Source organism: Phacochoerus africanus, chromosome X, assembly GCF_016906955.1.
Source record: "Phacochoerus africanus isolate WHEZ1 chromosome X, ROS_Pafr_v1, whole genome shotgun sequence".
Taxonomy (NCBI): Eukaryota; Metazoa; Chordata; class Mammalia; order Artiodactyla; family Suidae; genus Phacochoerus; species Phacochoerus africanus.
The window spans coordinates 36,275,306-36,295,177 of record NC_062560.1 but is presented as its reverse complement, the minus strand read 5'-3'; the positions used below and the strand labels follow the sequence as shown (position 1 = coordinate 36,295,177).

Below are 19,872 nucleotides of genomic sequence, written 5' to 3'. Positions count from 1 at the left end.
GGGCCTAAGAGATTATGAACCACAGATTTCTCTCACTAACTCACTAATACTGACTTTTTTTCCTCCCCATGGTGGGGTAAAATTTACAAAGCATATTTATACATATGGCCACATGGAATATCGCCAATTACTCCAAGACAGCCCAATTATCCCTACTTTATAGGTGAATAGATCAAGGCCTAGACTGGCTAAACTTGACTGAGGTCACATGGTTGGTAAGTAGTCAAGGCAAAGCATGAACTAAGATCAATCTGAGTTCACGTTTAGATTCCTTCTACCTCACCATGGTTACCTTGCAATCAGTAATGTCCAAGTTAGCGATCCAATCTGTCATCATGATGCAGATTTGGTCCAAATAATATAGTCAATTTAATTTGTCCCCTAATGAAATGTTTTCTCAAACTGTGATCTCCTTGTGTTAGAATCACCCAAGAAGCTTGATAAAAATATTGGAGTCGTCTAGAGATTTTGTTCAGTAGGTTTGGAGCCATGCTCTGGAATCAATGTATTAAATTTACACCCCAGATGATTCAGATAATCCTTTGGAATCCTCGATGTGGCCCAATTTCCATGGCTCTTGCTCAGAACTTGCCAGATCCAACTTTTGTTATGGTTTTGCCTTTATAAACTGCCTCACTGTATTTGTTTTCTTTAATTTCAGAGGCCATAAAGGATAACATTGTGGGAGGAAAGCCCTTCTGCCAACTTCTAAAGGCAATGCTCAGTTTAATGTGACAATATCTACATGGAAGAAAAAACAAACACTGATCACAGCCCCAAATGCCATAGTATTTCACTCTGAGGTGCTTTGGGGACTTGACATCTTCATCAGCTTCGCTTCTAAAAGTGGGGTTTGCCCTTTCTTTTCCCCACAGCTTTCTCCTCCCCTGCCTAATATAAGCCTTGTGGTAGCAGGTGATGATGAGGCTAATATTACTGCGAATCAGGCAGGCTCAATTCATCCTTTAGTTAAGTATTTAATGATGATGGATCATATATTTGTCTAAGTCTCTTAAGGAAAGGGAGGCCAAGAATAAAAAAATCCCATTGAAATATCTTTGTTGGTGGTGCTTTTGTAACCATGAAAATCTATATCCTGATGACTCCAGTGACAGTAACAACATAAGCAAAATGAGAACTGATACACCACATCTTCCATGTATTCTGCAGGTGCTATTTACAAACTAAACGGATCAAGGTGTCCCTTTACAATTTCATTTGACTGAGGGAAAATCGAAGGCTGCTCCAAACAAGGAGTGAGGTTCTCCAGGCAAGGCTGTGTTCTCTCCTTCTGAGATGCTGAGATGCTGGGCTGGAGAGCACACATACTCTGCGCTTTTATCTACGCCAGGAGAGGCTGGAATGAGCTGTCTAGGGTTGTAACTAAAGCACTGGTAGAAAGGCTGCTTTTAAAAGACCAATCAATGATCATATTCAGAGATTTTTCTTTCTTTTTTTTTCTCTGTCTTTATAGGGCCACACCCACAGCATATGGAGGTTCCCAGGCTAGGGTCGAATCGGAGCTATAGCTGCCAGCCTACACCAACCACAGCCACAGCAACTGTGGATCCAAGCTGTGTCTGCGACCTACACCACAGCTCATGGCAACGCAGGATCCTCAACCCACTAAGCGAGGCCGGGGATGGAACCCATGTCCTCCTGGATACTAGTTGGGTGCGTTATCACTGAGCCACCTCCATTCGGAGATTTTTCTTGATCTATCTGCATCCCAGTTTTCTCATCTGTTAACTAGAAGTTAGAAACAGCGGTTTCAAAAGATGCCTACTGGTCTAACATTCTCTGATGTTACATTTTTGTTTTCATTTTCACTTACCACACATATTTTTCAAACTACCCACTAAGCACGAAGAATATAGCTGTGGAACCACCGAAATAGCGTCTCTGCTCTTTATGAAGCTTACATTCTAGGGATGCGGTGGTGAGGGTTAACTGACACAGGCATTAAGGAACTCAATACATGAATAATATAACTGTGATCTACGTACTGAAGGGGAAATAGAGGCAGGCTGCTGCGACCTCGTCAGGAAGAGGGGGATCAGGAGGTTTCCCTGAGCAGGCTAATATTTAAGACCTGGATGATGAATGGTAGGACTAGTTAAATAAATACAAACTATCCCTGTAATGTAATACCCTGTAGCCACAAAAAAAAAAAAAAAATGGGTCTGTCAATATATTCTGATATGGAAGAGGACGGGTCAGATTTACTTTTCACAATTTTCGGAGTGACTCAAATTTTACGCCATCTACATGTATCACCTATATTAAAAATATTCTTTGTACTTCTAGTAAAAAAGAGTAACCAAAAGATCCACTGACTCTGTATTTCTGAGAGCCACACCAGCAGGTTTCTAACAGACTTCTACCTGTCTGGGTCCTTCCTGCATTGTGGAAATACCCAGGTAGATGCTGGATTTTATGAAATCATGATACGAAGCATTGCTCTAAATGTGGCAAAGGTCTTGATACATAAAGTTCATGCTGGTCTTGAGTTCAAGTCATACATTTTGGAATTGATTGATTTTGCCACTTTTATTATTAGTGGATACATCTACTGCATTTTGTCTCCTCTAGAGATGGCTCCAGGCTTCACCATCATCACCCTCTCATCTCCCCTAAAAACGTCATTGAAGACATACCAAATCACACCAAAGCTGAAGACAATTTGTTTTTCCAATAGAGGAAGTAGTGATGATCTTATGCTTTTTGTTTTCTGGGCTGTTTTTTTTTTTTGTTTGTTTGTTTTGTTTTTGGCTGTGCCCATGGCATACCTTTGAGCAATGGGATGTGACAGGGGCTCCAAAGGTGGATTATTTCTTATTCCCTTTTCGTTGACAGCTTAGAACATTTTATAAAGTAAACGTTTACAACAGGGCTCTCTCATAGCTAGATCCTGACTAGGGGGACCCTACATCCCAATTTTCCCAGGTCAGTCAAGGTTCATACCTGTTGTTCTGGGCAATGGCTCAGCCCTCTTCACTCCCCAAAGTGGGATGATTTAGATTATCGATTACATAGTCACCACAGAAAAACCTGTCAGTTCATCGTGAAAACTTGAAATCCAGTCAATCCCCAAGTTTTCTGCAAGAACAGGGCCACCCCCCTGTCCCAGCAACCATGCTCACAATGCTGTCTTTGGATTATGGGAATTCCCAGGGTGAGGGAAGGGTAGCCAGTATCCCTTCTTCTTACTCTTCAAGTGGTCTACATGCCAAGTGGCTCCCCTTTGCCCTCAAACCTGGAGAAAACCTAAAATAACTCATAATTGGAAAAAGTTTGGGGACCCCCCCCAATCTCAACAGTAGTTTCAAATAAGCACGTGCCATTTCTCCTATGGTACAAAGCCTATGAATCATTGGACAGTTTGCTTGGTGATAGGACAGTGTGGTAACACTTTCTATCATCCAGTCAAAAAAGCCTTGGCCAGAGTTCACTGATGGCCTAGCCGTTAAGGATCAGGCGTTATCACCACCCTGGTGTGGGTTCAATCCCTGGCCGGAGAACTTCCACACCCCACGGCCATGGCCAAAACACAACCACCACAACAAAAATCACTGGCCCGATGACATAGAGAGGTACGTACTTTTTAAGACTTGGCAAGACCCTAAATGTTCACAGCAGTGACATCTCTCCCCCATGTCCCAGTACCCACAGGTGAGAAACGGCAGAGAAGCAGACTTCAGGTCCCAAGCTGGCTAATGGGAGGAAATGACAACCAGACAATCCCTGGAGGCCTCCTTTTGGAGAACTGGTACCTTCAGAGCTTCCTCTTCCCCATGCTGGCACGGAGCATGAGCACACCCTCCACGGCAGTCCCAGGATTGTCCGCCATCTTCTGCCAGAGGCGTTGCTCCTCCCCCTGAGCGTCCATCCAATCAGCGCTCTTCCCACGGCTCACACCTGCGGAAGGCAAAGGGGAGCGTCGCACTTGACAGAGGAAATGCTCTGAACATCTGCAAGGCACCTAGCAACCTCTGACGGGGGCCTGCTCACCAGAGAGCCCTTGGCTGGCTTGCTGTCCTTTCTCACAGCTAGTGCGTGGCGTTAGGAGGCAATACATCCCTTTGCTGCCTGCATTACTCGCTGCTGCCTCGATGATGAAGAACCTATCAGGCCGGCCCTAGGGGCTCATGTCTTCCTCACTTTGGTAGTTCAAGCAGAAAGCTGGCTCACCTGGACTGAGATAACGTGACAGAAGAACAGTCTGACCTGGGTTCCAAGGCTCTCCCTTTCAAACAGGGCCACTTCTGTGACCTGGGCATTTTCATTTTCGTGGTAGAGAGAGTCTTGGCTCTGCTTAATGGCTAAATGAATAAAGCATCACAGGCCCTTCTCCATAGGGGTGCTGACCCTGGGGCATGCAGACTATCTATGTCTGGCTGAAGTGTTGGGATAATGAGAGTTTGTGAGGGGGGTCATTAATTTTTAGGGAAAAAAAAAGGATTTATTTCCTTTCAATTTAACTAGTGTTAACTAGTGTTGAGTAATGGTTGCAAGGCCTAGACAAAACTGAGAAGGGGAGGAAGTAAAGTTGGTTTTTGAAGCCATTCTCTACCTGATCACAAGTCTGTGCTATCTTTGTGATCCTCTCCTGAGCAAAACGTGAAGGCCCAAGAAAGTAGTTGAAATCCACTTAGACTAAAGTGTAAATGATAGTTTATGAAAGGACTGAATGGTATTTTCTTTTCTTTTCTTTTTCGGCCGCCCCCTGCAGCATATGGAAGCTCCCGGGCCAGGGATAAAATCTGTGCCGCACCTGCAACCTACACCACAGCTAAAGCAATGCCAGAACCTTAACCCTCTGTGCTGGGCTGGGGATTGAACCAGCGCCTCCAAATGAGCCAAGAGAGATCATTAACCCACTGTGCCATAGTAGGATCTCTTTTTTTTTTTTTTTTAATTAAAGCATAGTTGACTTACAATTTTGTGCTCATTTCTGCTGTAGAGCAAAGTGGTTCAGTTATACATACATATACATTCCCTTTCTTATATTACCTTCCATCCTGGTCCATCCCAAGAGACTGGACAGACTTCCCTGTGCTGTACAGCAGGACCTCATTGCTTCTCCATTCTAAATGGAATAGTTTGCATCTATCAACCTCAAACTCCCAGGTAGTAGTATTTTTATTTTAACATGGAACCGATCCTTGGCTAAAGGAACAGAGTATCCGGGGTAATCTCGGATGCCAACGAAACTGCAACGACATATACACCTAGAGCACATCACACCTGCAGGAACCACCTCCCTGCCCCATCCCCAGTCACAGACTATCTCAGGGTCCTCACCACTTCCGGAATTCAAACGAACTCCTCCCAGAAAGACGTTGCTGGAAAAGGCCTCCTTGTCCCAGACGGTGAGTTCCAGGCAAACATCCTTTATATCCTGGGGATGCAGGCCACTGAACATGAAAGTGTGATTCCACTGGGGGTTAACACTCTTTTTTATCACCAGAGTTTTGTGCTTGGTGGCTTTGCTATCATCAGGGAGCAAGTAGCTGCAGGAGAAAATGCAATCAAGCCATCAGTGAGACAGTAAACAGGAAAGGGCGCCCTTGCCAGATCACTTCGTTTTTCCATAACTCCTGCTGTGTGTATTTGATTTTCTCTCCCAGGTTTTTATATGCTTAAATCTGGCTTTATTTAGTGGAATGGCTTATTATTTCTTTTAGGTGGGGCGATAGCAAAATGCTCACACTCTCCTTTCTCATCCTCTGTGGGTCCTTCCCTCATCTTGAAATGAAAATACCTCCTGCAGGAGACACTAGGTCATGATGTCCTGCCTTCCATCATCTTTGGCCCACCTCTGAGTTGACCGGAAGCCGAGATGAGCCCTTCCTGGTGTGCTGACAGCTTTCCACCTCAAGCACCTGTGTCTCTTGGCTTCTCCCGTTATAGACTTTGTCTGGTGCTGTGTGAGCTGACCCAGCTTAAGTGTCAGAAACCTTGGGATTCCTGAGAATTTACTGTCCCTGGGAGCAACCCTCAACCGATGAGTTTGAGATACTGCTGGAGGAGTCTTCCAGCTTCCCTGTCCCTTGAAGGGACAATCCTAAGGTATATTCCAGAGTTCCTCGTTGCTTCCTCAGTGGAGCTGAGCCCCCGTTACCTGCAGTTGCTCACCTGCCTAGTAACATAATTTTATCAGCTTCCCTCCCTTCTGTGTCTCTTTTTCTCTCCTCTCTTTTTGATCGTAATACCTGATGGATCAGGGAGCACGCTTTAGGGAAGGAGACTTATGGGTATGAAATAAGTACATTAAACAAATATGAAAAATACCACACATGAGCATAAAGAAAGAAGATACACTGTAACACACGAGATTCCATTTCATGTACCAACTGGAGACTGCTTATCTCCCACTGTTCATTCTTTCCCTAGCCTTCTCAATACATAAATCGATAAATCAATCCCATTTTGTCAGTCAGGCACAAGATCGCCCAGAAGAAAGACTACACTTTCCAGCCTCCCTTGCTGCTCATATAGCTACGTGACTAAGTTTTAGCCAATGGGATGCGTTACCTTTAGGCTTGGTTTCCATCATGGGGAAGAACTTTGGTCTTGTTTAACCCACTGTTAGGCTGGTTTGCAGAGAGACCTAACATTAACTGATACATTTTATAATATTAAATTTTATAGAAGGATCCATTCTTGCTCTCTCATGCTCTTTTACAAAAAATCTGAGGTCCCTTTAAAATCAGCTCAATGTTTAAGCGTAACGCAGGAGAGATTTTCGTAGAAGTTCCTACGCTTTTACAACTATATACCGAGAGAACAAAGATACTGTCCTTTATTATCTCTGCTTCATACATGTTCAACATGATAAAGTAAAAACTATTGCAGAAGATGTTAGATCATCCACGCAAGGCCACAGTGAGTTCACAGTCAAGGAGCCATCTCACCATCCCACCAGTGGGCAGGAAGTGGCCTGAATGGGATGGTAGGGCTCGTGGGGCAAGTTTGAATGGCAGGACCCACCTAAAGCATTTCTTCTGTGCTTAAATGTACAGTGAGAAAGAGGCGAGGACAGATGGGCCGGGGTTGAGGTGCCCACACTCACTGGAGGGGAAGCCCCACCGGACACCTGCTGCTCGTTATTATGGCCTTCACCAAAGGTAGAATGTGTGAGCGTGAAGGCCTGACTCATTGCCTTGTGGAGAAAATTACACTTTGCTAAGGATTGAGGAGAGGAATAATACTGGCACCTGCCTCGAGGAATTAACCAAAAGGCTGGCATCAGGGAAATCTGTTTTACTTTATGGGTTTTGCAGGGCTTTGTGAGAACACACACCAGGTCTTCTCCTTCTTCTTCTTCTTCTTCTTTTTTTTTTTTTTTTTTTCTGCTTCTTAGGGCCATACTCGCTGTATATGTAAGGTCCCAGGCTCGGGGTCAAATCGGAGCTACAGGAGTTCCCGTCGTGGCGCAGTGGTTAACAAGTCCGACTAGGAGCCATGAGGTTGCGGGTTTGATCCCTGGCCTTGCTCAGTGGGTTAAGGATCCGGCATTGCCGTGAGCTGTGGTGTAGGTTGCAGACATGGCTCTGATCCCACGTTGCTGTGGCTCTGGCGTAGGCCGGCAGCTATAGGTCTGATTAGACCCCTAGCCTGGGAACTTCCATATGCCATGGGAGCAGCCCTAGAAAAGGCAAAAAGACAAAAAAAAAATCAGAGCTACAGCTGCCAGCCTACACCACAGCCACAGCAACATGGGTTCCAAGCTGCGTCTGTGGCCTACAACACAGCTCACAGCAACGCCAGGTCCCTGACCCACTAAGCGAGGCCAGGGATCGAACCCACATCCTCATGGATACTAGTCGGATTTGTTTCCACTGTGCCATGATGGGAGTTCCCAGACCAGGTCTTCTTTTTGGAACCGCATGACTTAGGGCTGGGAACATGGGCATTTATGTGTTTATTTGAATGAATGACATCCTTCTGGTTCTAGTTCCTCTAATTATAGGAGAAAAATCTCAAATAGGAATCAGGAGAGACTGGTTGGCTGGGTTGCCTAGCATGGGTAAGAATGTCCCTTAAAAGGGCTGTGTTCCCTCGAGAAACTGCCCTGTGCTCCACCAAGTGGGCACAAGTGCCCAGGAGGCAGTCTTGGAGCTTCCCCAAGGCCCCTCCCCCATGAATATCTCTAGGGAAGATGCTCTGACGTCTCCGCTTTTGAAAATTTTCCCCCAAGGGGGCAAAATATCAAGGATCCAATAGTTTTGCTGGTGCTGTGTGCTGCCAGCAAGAAATGATAACCAGGCACAATAAAAACACATCACATGTAGAAAAATCACACACCCTCCTCCTTCGAGAAATGAATCTCACAGGAACGTCTGGCAGTCTTGAGGGTGGGAGTCATGGGAAACCTGGACATATGCCGCAAGTGGGCTGAGGGCTAGAACAAGGAGAGCGCCCCCGCGTGGTGTTAGATGGAATCACCAGGATTCGAGGGATGGACACATGCAGAACAAGAGCAACAAGGAAGCCTCACAGCCCCAGCTGTCTCATGGACCACAGACATTTTCATCCCCATTAAGCACCTTCTAAAATGAGCTCAAACAAAATTACCCCTTCACAAAGCTATCGGAAGTGCCTCCTGACTTCACCGCTGTCAAATTCTTGGCCTCTTTGACGAACACTTCTAGTAGTCCTCCAGAGCTGATGGGCGCATCCTTCTTCTTTCCTCGTTTAAAGGTCTTCTTTCCTGCATCAGAGAGACAAAGAGAGAAGAGAAGGAGGAAGGGAGGCAAAGTAAAAGAGAATGAAAGAGGGAGGGAGGGGGTTGGGGAGAGAAAAGAAGGGAAAGGAAGAGGCTGAATCATGGGTTCCATTTCGAAATTCACAAGTGAAATCAACCACGGTTTATTTTGGAGTTCCTATGGTGGCTCAGCGGGTTAAGAACCCCACATAGGGTCCATGACGATGTGGGTTTGATGCCTGCGGTATAGACCGCAGATGTGGCTCAGATCCTGTATTGGTTACTGTGGCTGTGGTGTAGGCCAGCGGCCACAGCTCCAATTCAGTCCCTGGCCTGGGAACGTCCATGTGCTACAGGTGCAGCCCTAAAAAGAAAAAAAAAAAAAAGAGATTTATTACATCTGCTGAGCGATAACGTCTTTACATTTGTATACGCTTCCATGTCACTTAAATGTTCTTACCGCACTGGATTCCTTCCAGATAGATTCTTTCATTTGTACTTGTGGGAAAAAATAAAACAAATCAATTTAAAAAATTCAATATTACCCTGTAAGGTATAAAGGGATAAAATGGAAAAGATCCTGAGAGCAACCTGGGCCACGTCCCTGCTCTCCCTAAGAAACAGCTCCAGTGAAAGCCACGCAGGTGCCAAGACCCCCAAAGAGAAAATGCCTAACGTCTGTCCTGGATATTTTGGTCTTGTACGTTGTCGACTGCGTGCCAGGCCAGCTCTAAAGGCTACAGGCCAGGCACCATTGCATTTTGGGGTGAGAGAAAGTTCTTCCCATGTCACATGAAATATGCTCAACACACATAACAAGCGCCATCACCATCACCTTCCTTTTACCCTTGTTCTAAGCACTTGACATGAATGAACCTATTTAATCCTTGCAATATCCCTGTGACATAAGGAAGCCAAAGCCGAGAGAGAGTAAATTCCTTGCACAGGGTCACCCTGATGAGGGTGACGGGAAGAGAAAGATAAAGGAAGCTGCCTAGAGGCATTCATGGGAGAAGGAGGGCAAAAGATTTTTTTTTTTTTTTTTTTTTGGCAGTGCCTGCGGCATGCGGAAGTTCCTAGGCCAGGGATCAAACCCGCATCATGGCTGTGACCCAAGCTGCTGCAGTGACAATACCAGATCCGTAACCTACTGAGCCGACAAGGAATTGCCATGAGGGATTTAAACGTTGACTCCATTTGGATTTTTTTCTTTGCATTCTGTGTTCCAGATTAATTCTTCCCCAAGATGCCCTGAGTAGCTGGGAATGCCATAAATGCATACAGTAGCATCCTGCACTTCCCCTCTCAGCAGACTGGTCCCCATCTCCCTCCCACTCCACCCTGGGGAACAGTCTAGGTCTCTAGGACTTCCCGGAAACAAATCTCAACATCGAGATTAGTTTCTAAGTATGAATGGTCTTTGCCTTGTAAGAATCCCACACCCTTCCCCACGTACAGATCGACTTCTCAAGTCTTCTTGAAAGACAGTGACATCTAACCCCTTCCATCTCATCGGTATAATGCAAAAGGAACACAGTTCTCCCAAGCCCCGATCCCTACTCCCACGCTTCTAGAAAGGGAAAGTCTCTGGCCAACGTCATTGATTTTTCTTTTTTTCCTCTACCTTGAAGTTGTTCTACTGGAAGTGCCATGTTCTCCTCTGGCGGAATGTAACGCAGAACAACTGTCAGCTCCCCTTTGTACTGAAGGCCAGTATCAGCAGCATATTCCACCTGGCCAAGAGGAGACAGGGGAAAAGCAAAAGTGAGAAGGCTTGGTTTGTAATTTGGGAACCCATGTTCGAATGTACACTATTGACTCGGAGGCTTAAATGTGACCGTGTATTCCCATTCAACCCTGGCAGCACTTAACTGGTTTAAGAGATGCCATAGGCGTGAGAAAAGAGAGGCTACAAAACTCTGTGAAGGAGTTCCTGAGTGGCGCAGCGGAAAAGAATCCGATTAGGATCCATGAGGACTCAGGTTCAATTCCTGGCCTCGCTCAGTGGGTTAAGGATTGGGCGTTACTGTGAGCTGTGGTGTAGGTCCCAGACATGGCTCAGATCTGGCGGTGCTGTGGCTGTGGTGGAGGCCGGCAGCTACAGCTCTGATTAGACCCCTAGCCTGGGAACTTCCATATGCTGCGGGTGCAGCCCTAAAAAGAAAAAAAAAAAAAAAAAAAGAGAGAGAGAGAAAGAATAAATGAAAACTCTGTGAAGATATTTGTGTATAACTTTTTTAACATGAAAGTAAAAGGCATTTTAGAGGCGATATACCTAACAGACATTTGGTGAATCAGGGGACACTGAGTGCCTATAACACACGGAAGATTGGACCCATCACTGAACATATGTAATAATTTGGGGTAAGAGGTACGAATAGAGATGTCACTGAAAATAACCCCAAAGGATACTTGTGTCTGTCCTTGATATCTCAAGGCTTTCCTAGGTGATCAATAAGGGAAAAAGAGGCAGGACTGTCTCATTCGAGTTGGGCTGCCAGCTACCAACCATGAAAAGCTATACTAGTCATTCGCATCATTAAAATTCAATGCGGAAAAACCGGCTCACTCAAACATTGCTGGTGGGGCTGTAAAGTGGGGGAGCTGCTCTGGAAAACAGTTTGGCATTTTCTTAAAAGACTAAACGTACAGAGACAGGATTAAGATGGCGGAATAGAAGGACTGGAACTCAACTTCTCTCCTGAAAACAACAAAACTCACAACTAAAGACTGTGCAATCTTCACCCAAATGGACTGGAAACCTTAAAAAACATACCCTACTCCAGAAGAAAAAGAGGAGGTGACATCAAGAGGTGGGAGGGGCGATTTCATGATATAAACAATCCCATACCTCCCGGGTGGGAAGCTCCACAGACTGAAAACTAACTGGTTCACAGAGACTCACCTAAAGGAGTGAGAGTTCTGAGCCCCACATCGAACCCTCACGTGTGGGGATCTGGCACTGGGAGAAAGAGCCCCTGGAGCATCTAGCATTGAAGGCCAGTGGGGCTTGTGTGCAGGAGCTCCACAGGACTGGGGGAAATGGAGACCCCATTCTTAAAAGGCACACACGGACTTTCATGTGCACTGGATCCCAGGGCAGAGCGAGGTCTACATAGGAATCTGGGTCAAACCTGACTGCAGTTCTTGGAGGTCATCCTGGGAAAACAGGGGTGAATGTGGCTTGTTGTGAGGGAAGGGCATTGGAAGCAAAGCTCTTGGGAATACTCAGCCTTGCCTTTCTCTGGAGGTGGCCATTTTGGGGAAATCTGGCCCCACCTGTCAGTCAGTGCTGAGAAGCCCCAGGGCAAACAACAACCCAGGTGGGATCACAGCCCCACCCCTCAGAAAATAGGCTACCTAAAGACCCCTCAGGCACACAGATGCCTCTAATCCCATCCAGAGACTAAGCCCCACCCACCAGAGGGATTAAAATCAGCTCCACCTACCAGTGGGCAGGCATCAGCCCCTCCCATCAGGAAGCCTACAGCAAGCCCCCATACTGACTTCGGCCACAAGGGCGGTAGATACCAGAAGTAAGAGAGGCTACAACTCTGTTATCTATAAAAAGGTCACCACACCAAAAACCTATAAAAATGAAAAGACAGAGAACTCAGATGAGGGAAAAACAGCTAAGTGATGAGGAGATTCTCAGCATCTAGGAAAAAGACTTTAGATTGTTGATGCTGAAGATGATGCAAGACATTGGAAATAAACTGGAGGCAAAGATGGATAACTTACAGGAAACACTGAGCAAAGAGATACAAGATATAAAACTTAAACAAGAAGAGATGCAAAATACAATAACAGAAATAAAAAATGCACTAGAAGCAGCTAACAGCAGAATACAGGAGGCAGAAGAACGAATAAGCCAGGTGGAGGACAGATTAGTGGAAATTACGGATGCAGAACAGAAAAGAGAAAAAAGAATGAAAACAAATGAAGACAGTCTCAGAGATCTCTGGGACAACATGAAACGCAAAAACATCCATATTATATGGGTACCAGAAGGAGAAGAGAGAGAGAAGGGGACAGAAAAAATATTCCAAGGGATAATAGCCGAAAACTTCCCTAACATGGGAAAGGAACCACTCACTCAAATCCAGGAAGCACAACAAGGACCATATAAAATAAACCCAAGGAGGAATACACCGAGACACATATTAATCAAACTGACCAAAATTAAAGACAAAGAGAAAATCTTGAAAGCAGCTAGGGGGAAGAAACAAGTAACATACAAGGGAACCCCGATAAGGCTATCGGCAGATTTTTCAATAGAAACTCTGCAGGCCAGAAGGGAGTGGCAGGATATACTTCACGTGATGAAAGGAAAAAGCCTGCAACCAAGATTACTCTACCCAGCAAGGCTCTTGTTCAGATTTGAAGAAGAAATAAAAACCTTCTCAGATAAGCAAAAGCTGAGAGAATTCAGCAACACTCAACCAGCCTTACAACAAATACTAAAGGAACTTCTCTAGGCAGAAAAGAAAAGACAGCAACAGGAAACAAAAATGCCACAAATGACAAGGCTCACCAGTAAAGGTATATATACAGTAAAGACATGAAATCATCCATGTACAATTATACCACCAAAATCAGAAATCAGGAGAAGAGGTGGGTACAAATGCAGGACACTAGAGATGAACTTGCAATTAAGAGAACAACAACTTATAACAACTTCATGTACATATAGACTCATATCAAAACCTCAGAATAACTGCAAACCAAAAATCTACAATTGATACACAAACAAGGAATCTCTGGAGAAGAAATATATCTCATAGTAAATAAGTACATAATCCACCACGAAGGGGATCATTTGACATCATTCTTGGAATGCTGAAGTCTTCTTAGATCTGATTCTGACTTCCTCTCCATCAAAGAATTTATGATAATTATAATTAAATGATGCAACTGTCCAATTAAATAATACAGTTCTACAACTGTATTATTAATAACCATTTCTCTCCATGGTACAATGTAAAGTCTATAATGTCTTGTTTATCACATCACCTAGAATGGTGTAATGTCTATACGAAGAATCAATAAGATGTAACAAATTGTGAGGACATTATTTATATAGCTACACTGTTTTTGAACCAATTTATGCATTTTGTATTTTACTTATTTTCAGAGGGTATATTATTTTTGCTATTCTTACCAGTTAAGTTATTCTTTTTATTATGCTATATAAAATATTTAATGGTATGTAAGGCTTTCTTCTTTATAAATTTTAGTTGCATAATATACACAATTTTAATATAATGCTAATTTTTAAAGAAAAATTGAATGTAATAGATAATACTAAATAGTAAAGGTGAAAGCCATACAAAATGGGATAAAGTATAGAATAGATTTCCTATTTGTCTCAGCATATTTTCCATTCCACTTCTCCAGAGGGAGTCACTTAATCTGTTTCTTAAGATCCATGATATAATAATCTGTATGAATGTAATTGTGTTTAAATATATGTATTTTATTCTGTTAAAAAAATAAAATTTCAAAAAAAAAAAAAAGACTAAACTTACAACGACCACTCAACCTAGCCATATGCACTCTTGGGCATTTATCCAGGGAAGCAGAAGACTGTGTACACTGAAAAATCTGTATCTGCATATTTTTATCCTCTTTATTTGCAATAGTACAAAAGTGGAAACAACCCCGACGTCCTTCAGTAGAGAATCGGTTAAAAAACTGTGGTAGCCCCGTAACATAGAGTACTACTCAGCCATAAAAAGGAATGACTACTGACACATCTGACGACTTGGGTGACTCTCTAGAGAACTATGCTGTGTGAAAGAAGTCATGTATACAATGCAATACCACTCAGCCATAAAGAAGAATGAAAGAATGGCATTTGCAGCAACACGGATGCAACCAGCGATTCTCATACTAAGTGAAGTCAGTCAGAAAGAGAAAGGCAAATACCATATGATATCACTGATCCATGCAACCTAAAAAGGACACAAACGAACCTATCTACAGAAGAGAAACAGACCCACAGACATGGAGAACAGACTTGTGGTTGCCAAGGGGGAGGGGGAAGGAGTGGGATGGACTGGGAGTTTGGGGTTAGTAGATGCAAACTATTACATTTAGATTGAATAAGGAATGAGGTCCTGCTGTACAACACAGGGAACTATATCCAGTCTGTTTGGATAGAACATAATGTGAGCAAAAGAATGTATATATGTATGTATGACTGAGTCACTTTGCTGCACAGCAGAAGTTGGTACAACATTGTAAATCAATTATACTTTAAGTTTTTAAAAAGTCAGCCCAATAGGATACATACCATACAATTCCATTTATATGACCTTCTCTCTCTTTTCTGGGGGGCTGTGCCCATGGCATGGGGAAGCTCCCAGGCCAGGGATCAGACCCACCCCACAGCAGTGACCCAAGCTGCTGCAGTGACAATGGCGGATCTTTAATCGGCTGCACCTAACATTCTGAAATGACCAATTGATGGATGTGGAGAATAGCTTCATGGTTGCTAGGGGTTATGGATGAGGGTGGCAAGAGTGGGGAGGGTGTGGTTATAAAACAGCATGAGGGGGAGTTCCCGTCGTGGCTCAGTGGTCAACGAATCCGACTAGGAACCATGAGGTTGCGGGTTCGATCCCTAGCCTTGTTCAGTGGGTTATGGATCCGGCATTGCCGTGAGCTGTGGTGTAGGTTACAGACGTGGCTTGGATCTCACGTTGCTGTGGCTCTGGCGTAGGCTGGTGTCTATGGCTCTGATTGGACCCCTAGCCTGGGAATCTCCACATGCCATGGGAGCGGCCCTAGAAAAGGCAAAAATACACACACACACACACACACAAACAAACAAACAAACAACATGAGGGATTCTCATGGTGACGGAACTGTCCTGTATCATGGCTGTAGTGGTGACTATACAAAACTACACATGTGACGAAACCGCACAAAAATAAATACACAAGCACATAAGTGAAAAACTAAGGATACTTGAACAAGATGGGTGGATTGTATCAGTGCCACCGCCCTGGTCATGGCACTGCACTATAGCTTTGCAAGATGTAACCACTGGGGGAAACGGGATACAGAGTCCACGGGATCTCTCTGTGTCATTTCTTACGACTGCATGTGGATCTACAATCCTCTCAAAATCCAATTCAAAATTTAAAACCTCAGTGTGAACACACAGCCAGAGCTTCTGTTGTGTAGGTCTCCGCTTGCCATTGAGTTAACAAACTTTGATTTTTCACAAATAGAGTGAGAAAAGTAGTGTACTTTCTCAGGCTTTAACTGCAGGGACTTGACTGCTGAGCAATGAGTCGGGGGCTGAGAACTGCTCTCCTCTGAGAGAGAGAGCAGACTGGAAGAATTCAGACACCCCCAAACTCACAACAAAGCCAGACGCTGTTCAAGCCTCAGCAAAAAAAGACTGAGACCATTATGAAAAGGAATCCTTGCCTGACTTTCTTTCCTCTTGGTGGTGGTAAAACTTCTTAGTAAGAGTGGGAAAATCATTTGAAGTATTTTACTCACTATTGTACCAGGGGCACAAATGGTATTAGGTGGTCAAACAGACTATACACCTAATATTTAATATTACTATTTTTTGTTCTTTTTACAGCCACACCTGTAGCACATGGAAATTCCCAAGCTTAGAGGGTTGAACTGGAGCTGCAGCTGCCAGCCTAGGCCACAGCCACAACAATGTGGGATCCAAGATGCATCCGTGACCTACCCCCCAGTTTGTGGCAAGGCCAGATCCTTAATGCACTGAGTGAGGCCAGGCATCAAACCTGCATCCTTATGGACACTATGTCGGGTTCTTAACCTGCTGGGCCACATGGGAACTCCCTAATCTTACTACTTTAAAATCAAGTGCCTTATAAAAGGACATTTCTTATGGTTTGATAGTTTCAGTAAATTTTAGTTTATTTGAAAGTCACAAATGGAAAATTATGACAGCCTTTGTGGAAGATAAAAGAAGTCACTACTTGATACCATAGCCAGTGTAGCCAAGGAGAGGCGAGATATGTGTCCTTTCTCTTTGGATCTGAGTGGGCTCTGTGATCACTTTGACTAGAAGAAGATGACAGAAGTGACAGTGTGCCAGTTTCTGGGCTTGGGTCTTAAGATTAACAGCTTCTACTTCTTCTCTAAGAATGAATATTCTTTTTCTTTTTGTCTTTTTATCTTTTCTAGGGCTGCTCCCGAGGCATATGAAGGTTCCCAGGCTCGGGGTCTAATCGGAGCTGTAGCTGCCGGCCTACAGCCACAGCAATGCAGGATCCGAGCCACGTCTGCGACCTACACCACAGCTCACGGCAATGCCGGATCCTTAACCCACTGAGCAAGGCCAGGGATCGAACCCGCAACCTCATGGTTCCTAGTCGGATTCATTAACCACTGAGCCACAACAGGAACTCCGTAAGAATGAATACTCTTGAGAATCCCCCCTTTGGGAACCCACGACGGGCGGTCCAAGCCACGTGGAAAAGCCACACTAGGTGCTCTGGTTGGCAGGCCAAGCTGAGTTCCCAGCTGGCAGCCAACATCAAGTGTGAGACAGCCAACTGGAACAAGCAGCCCAGTCAAGCCCTCCGTGAACTTCAGCCTCAGTCTCTCATCGAGCTGCAACCCTATGAGAAACCTTAAGTGAGAACCACCTAGCTGAGTCCAATCATCCCAAAGAATCAAGAACAACAATAATAAACTATTGTTTTAAGCCACTGAGGTGGAGGGTAGTTTTCTGCACAACTACAGGTAACTGGTACAAGCTCTGTTTGCTTTTGGCTGAGATCTTTGGGTAGGAAGACACACTGGCAAGAAAAAAGTCTGTGTGAAGGTATCACGTACTGACATATAGTATATATAGTGTATTAGTAGAGATCAAAACTTGCATTATTGGGGAGTTCCCGTTGTGGCGCAGTGGTGAACGAATCTGACTAGGAACCATGAGGTTGCGGGTTCGGTCCCTGCCCTTGCTCAGTGGGTTAACGATCCGGCGTTGCCGTACCTGTGGTGTAGGTTGCAGACGCGGCTCGGATCCCGCGTTGCTGTGGCTCTGACGTAGGCCAGTGGCTACAGCTCCGATTCGACCCCTAGCCTGGGAACCTCCATATGCCGAGGGAGTGGCCCTAAGAAGGCAAAAAGACAAAAAAAAAAAAACTTGCATTATTGGGATTTATTCATGTTTCATTGGTTTCTAGCTGAAATTCAAACACACTGGTGACTTGGTACAAATACAGTCCTCAAATCTTGTGAGATGAGAAAATAATAAAGATGACGTCCTGTGGCATTAGAATCACATGCCAACGAAATCCAGAGGAGGAAGTCATCTTGCAGGCTGCACATACCTAATGCCTTGGGGGCATGTGGGGTATACCTGCCAGGAAATTCCAAAGCAACATCCTCTCCTGGCATGCTACCATTTTACGTAATTCAGCCAGCTCCTCCACAGAAAAAGGGGGCAGAATTCAATTCAATTCAACTCAATTCAATTCAAGCAGTCCTACCAATTGGATTCAATTTCACTTATGGAGTGGCTTCTTGTAGTAGTGCTTTTCAGGCATTTTGCTAAGGGGTGTGGGGACAGAAGAGAGAGAGAGAGACTCTACTTTCAGTGTGTTTTCATTCTATCCAGGAGATACATATTCATTAGAAGCTCTATTCATCTGCCCTTATATAACTGATTCATCAGATGAATGCTCTCCACTCCCACAGAAGGGCAGGGTCCTCTATAAAAGACCAAGGATGCCTGCTCCCATCAGTTGAACTACAGGCTCATCGAAAGTCAGCTGCATTAGTCCCTGAAGCTCTTTATGCCAGGCATATTCGTGGCTCTAATTATATACCTGAATGTCATATAAATTGAAGGGTACAAAAAGACAGCTGCTACTATAAAAAATGAAGTTGAATACCTTAGAAGAACAAAAGACTTGAACATCAATTTGCTATTGGATTATATCTGGGCTTGCAGCTTTAAAAATGAGGAAGATGATGATAAAATATTGAGAAAGATTTGGCCTTTGGTAGACTTTGAAAGTATATACTAGAAACTGTGGATTATGATGCAGGAGGGTCAGAATTTATGCCAGGGAGCTAGGACAATTCCCGTAGTCTGGGAATTTCACTCGCTGAAATCATACTCAAACACAACCAACTGTCCCTACGTTAGAAGACTTGCAAATGAATGCACATTTAGTTGAAGTTAAAATACATGATGAAGCAATGCCTTGGGGGCGTGTGCTTGTACGTGTTTGACCTCTGTGACTGCGTCCATGGACTGACCCCTTGTTGGTCCTAATTGCTGGGAGATGAGGGCTTCTCCCACGCAGCAAGCTCAGGGTCAGGCAAACGATGCCAGTTGCTCCAAATACAAGTACAAAGAAACAACTGTGGGAAGAGAGAGAGTAATCCAGATTGGGGTAAAGAGGCTGCCCGTGTCTGGTCCTTAAAGGATGGGAGACATGACAACAGATGAAGGTGGGGGGAGGAGGGGAGGAAGGTTAGTTTGGGTTAAGAAAGCAGTATGAGCAGAATATAGTGGAGATTGTATAGAATGTGTTTAAAGACTGGTGGGGAGAAGTTGCCAATGTGGCTCAGGGGTAACGAATCCAACTAGTATCCAAGAGGACACAGTCCACAATCCCTGGCCTCGCTCAGTGGGTTAAGGATCTGGCATTGCTGTGAGCTGTGGTGTAGGTTGCAGACACAGTTCGGATCCCACGTTGCTGTGGCTGTGGCTGTGGCGTAGGCCAGAGGCTACAGCTCTGATTCGACCCGTAGTCTGGGAACTTCCATATGCTGTGGGTGTGGCCCTAAAAAGACGCCCCCCCCCAAAAAAAAAAAAGACTGGTGGGGAGCCAGGTGTGATCAGAGGCGTGCACACAGGGAGGAAGCAGCCGGGAGAAGGAAACAAGCTGTCTGCTCTGGGGTCCTCAGGAGACCCTGAGACACAAACTTCTGTTCGTTTTATGAGGATGGGTAGTAGAAAAGTGGGTCCACAAAGTGAAGAAAAGCTTGCCAAGGCTGTGATATCAGCAAAGTTTCACAGAGGGTATGTTTTGCCCAGTCCCTCGGTGGGGGGGGGGGGTTTGAGGACAAGGCATATCTCGCCTCGGAGCTGGCGCAGTTGGAGGCAAGCAAGTGAGAGGGTTTTACACTCCTTCCCCCAGCAGTGA

General features: G+C 44.8%; 1 protein-coding gene across 1 annotated transcript in view; it reads right to left on the bottom strand.

Annotated features, from left to right (window-relative positions):
* Nucleotides 1–2,743: 2,743 nt before the first annotated feature.
* Nucleotides 2,744–19,872, bottom strand: part of SYTL5 (synaptotagmin like 5) — a 104,816-nt gene continuing 87,687 nt past the window's right edge. The window contains exons 13-16 of the mRNA XM_047765812.1: nt 10,335–10,443; nt 8,581–8,716; nt 5,305–5,513; nt 2,744–3,918 (exon numbers count right to left, since the gene is read on the bottom strand). Coding sequence (XP_047621768.1) covers nt 3,776–3,918; nt 5,305–5,513; nt 8,581–8,716; nt 10,335–10,443 — 597 coding nt within the window. The 3' untranslated portion in view covers nt 2,744–3,775. The remainder of the gene's footprint in view (nt 3,919–5,304; nt 5,514–8,580; nt 8,717–10,334; nt 10,444–19,872) is intronic.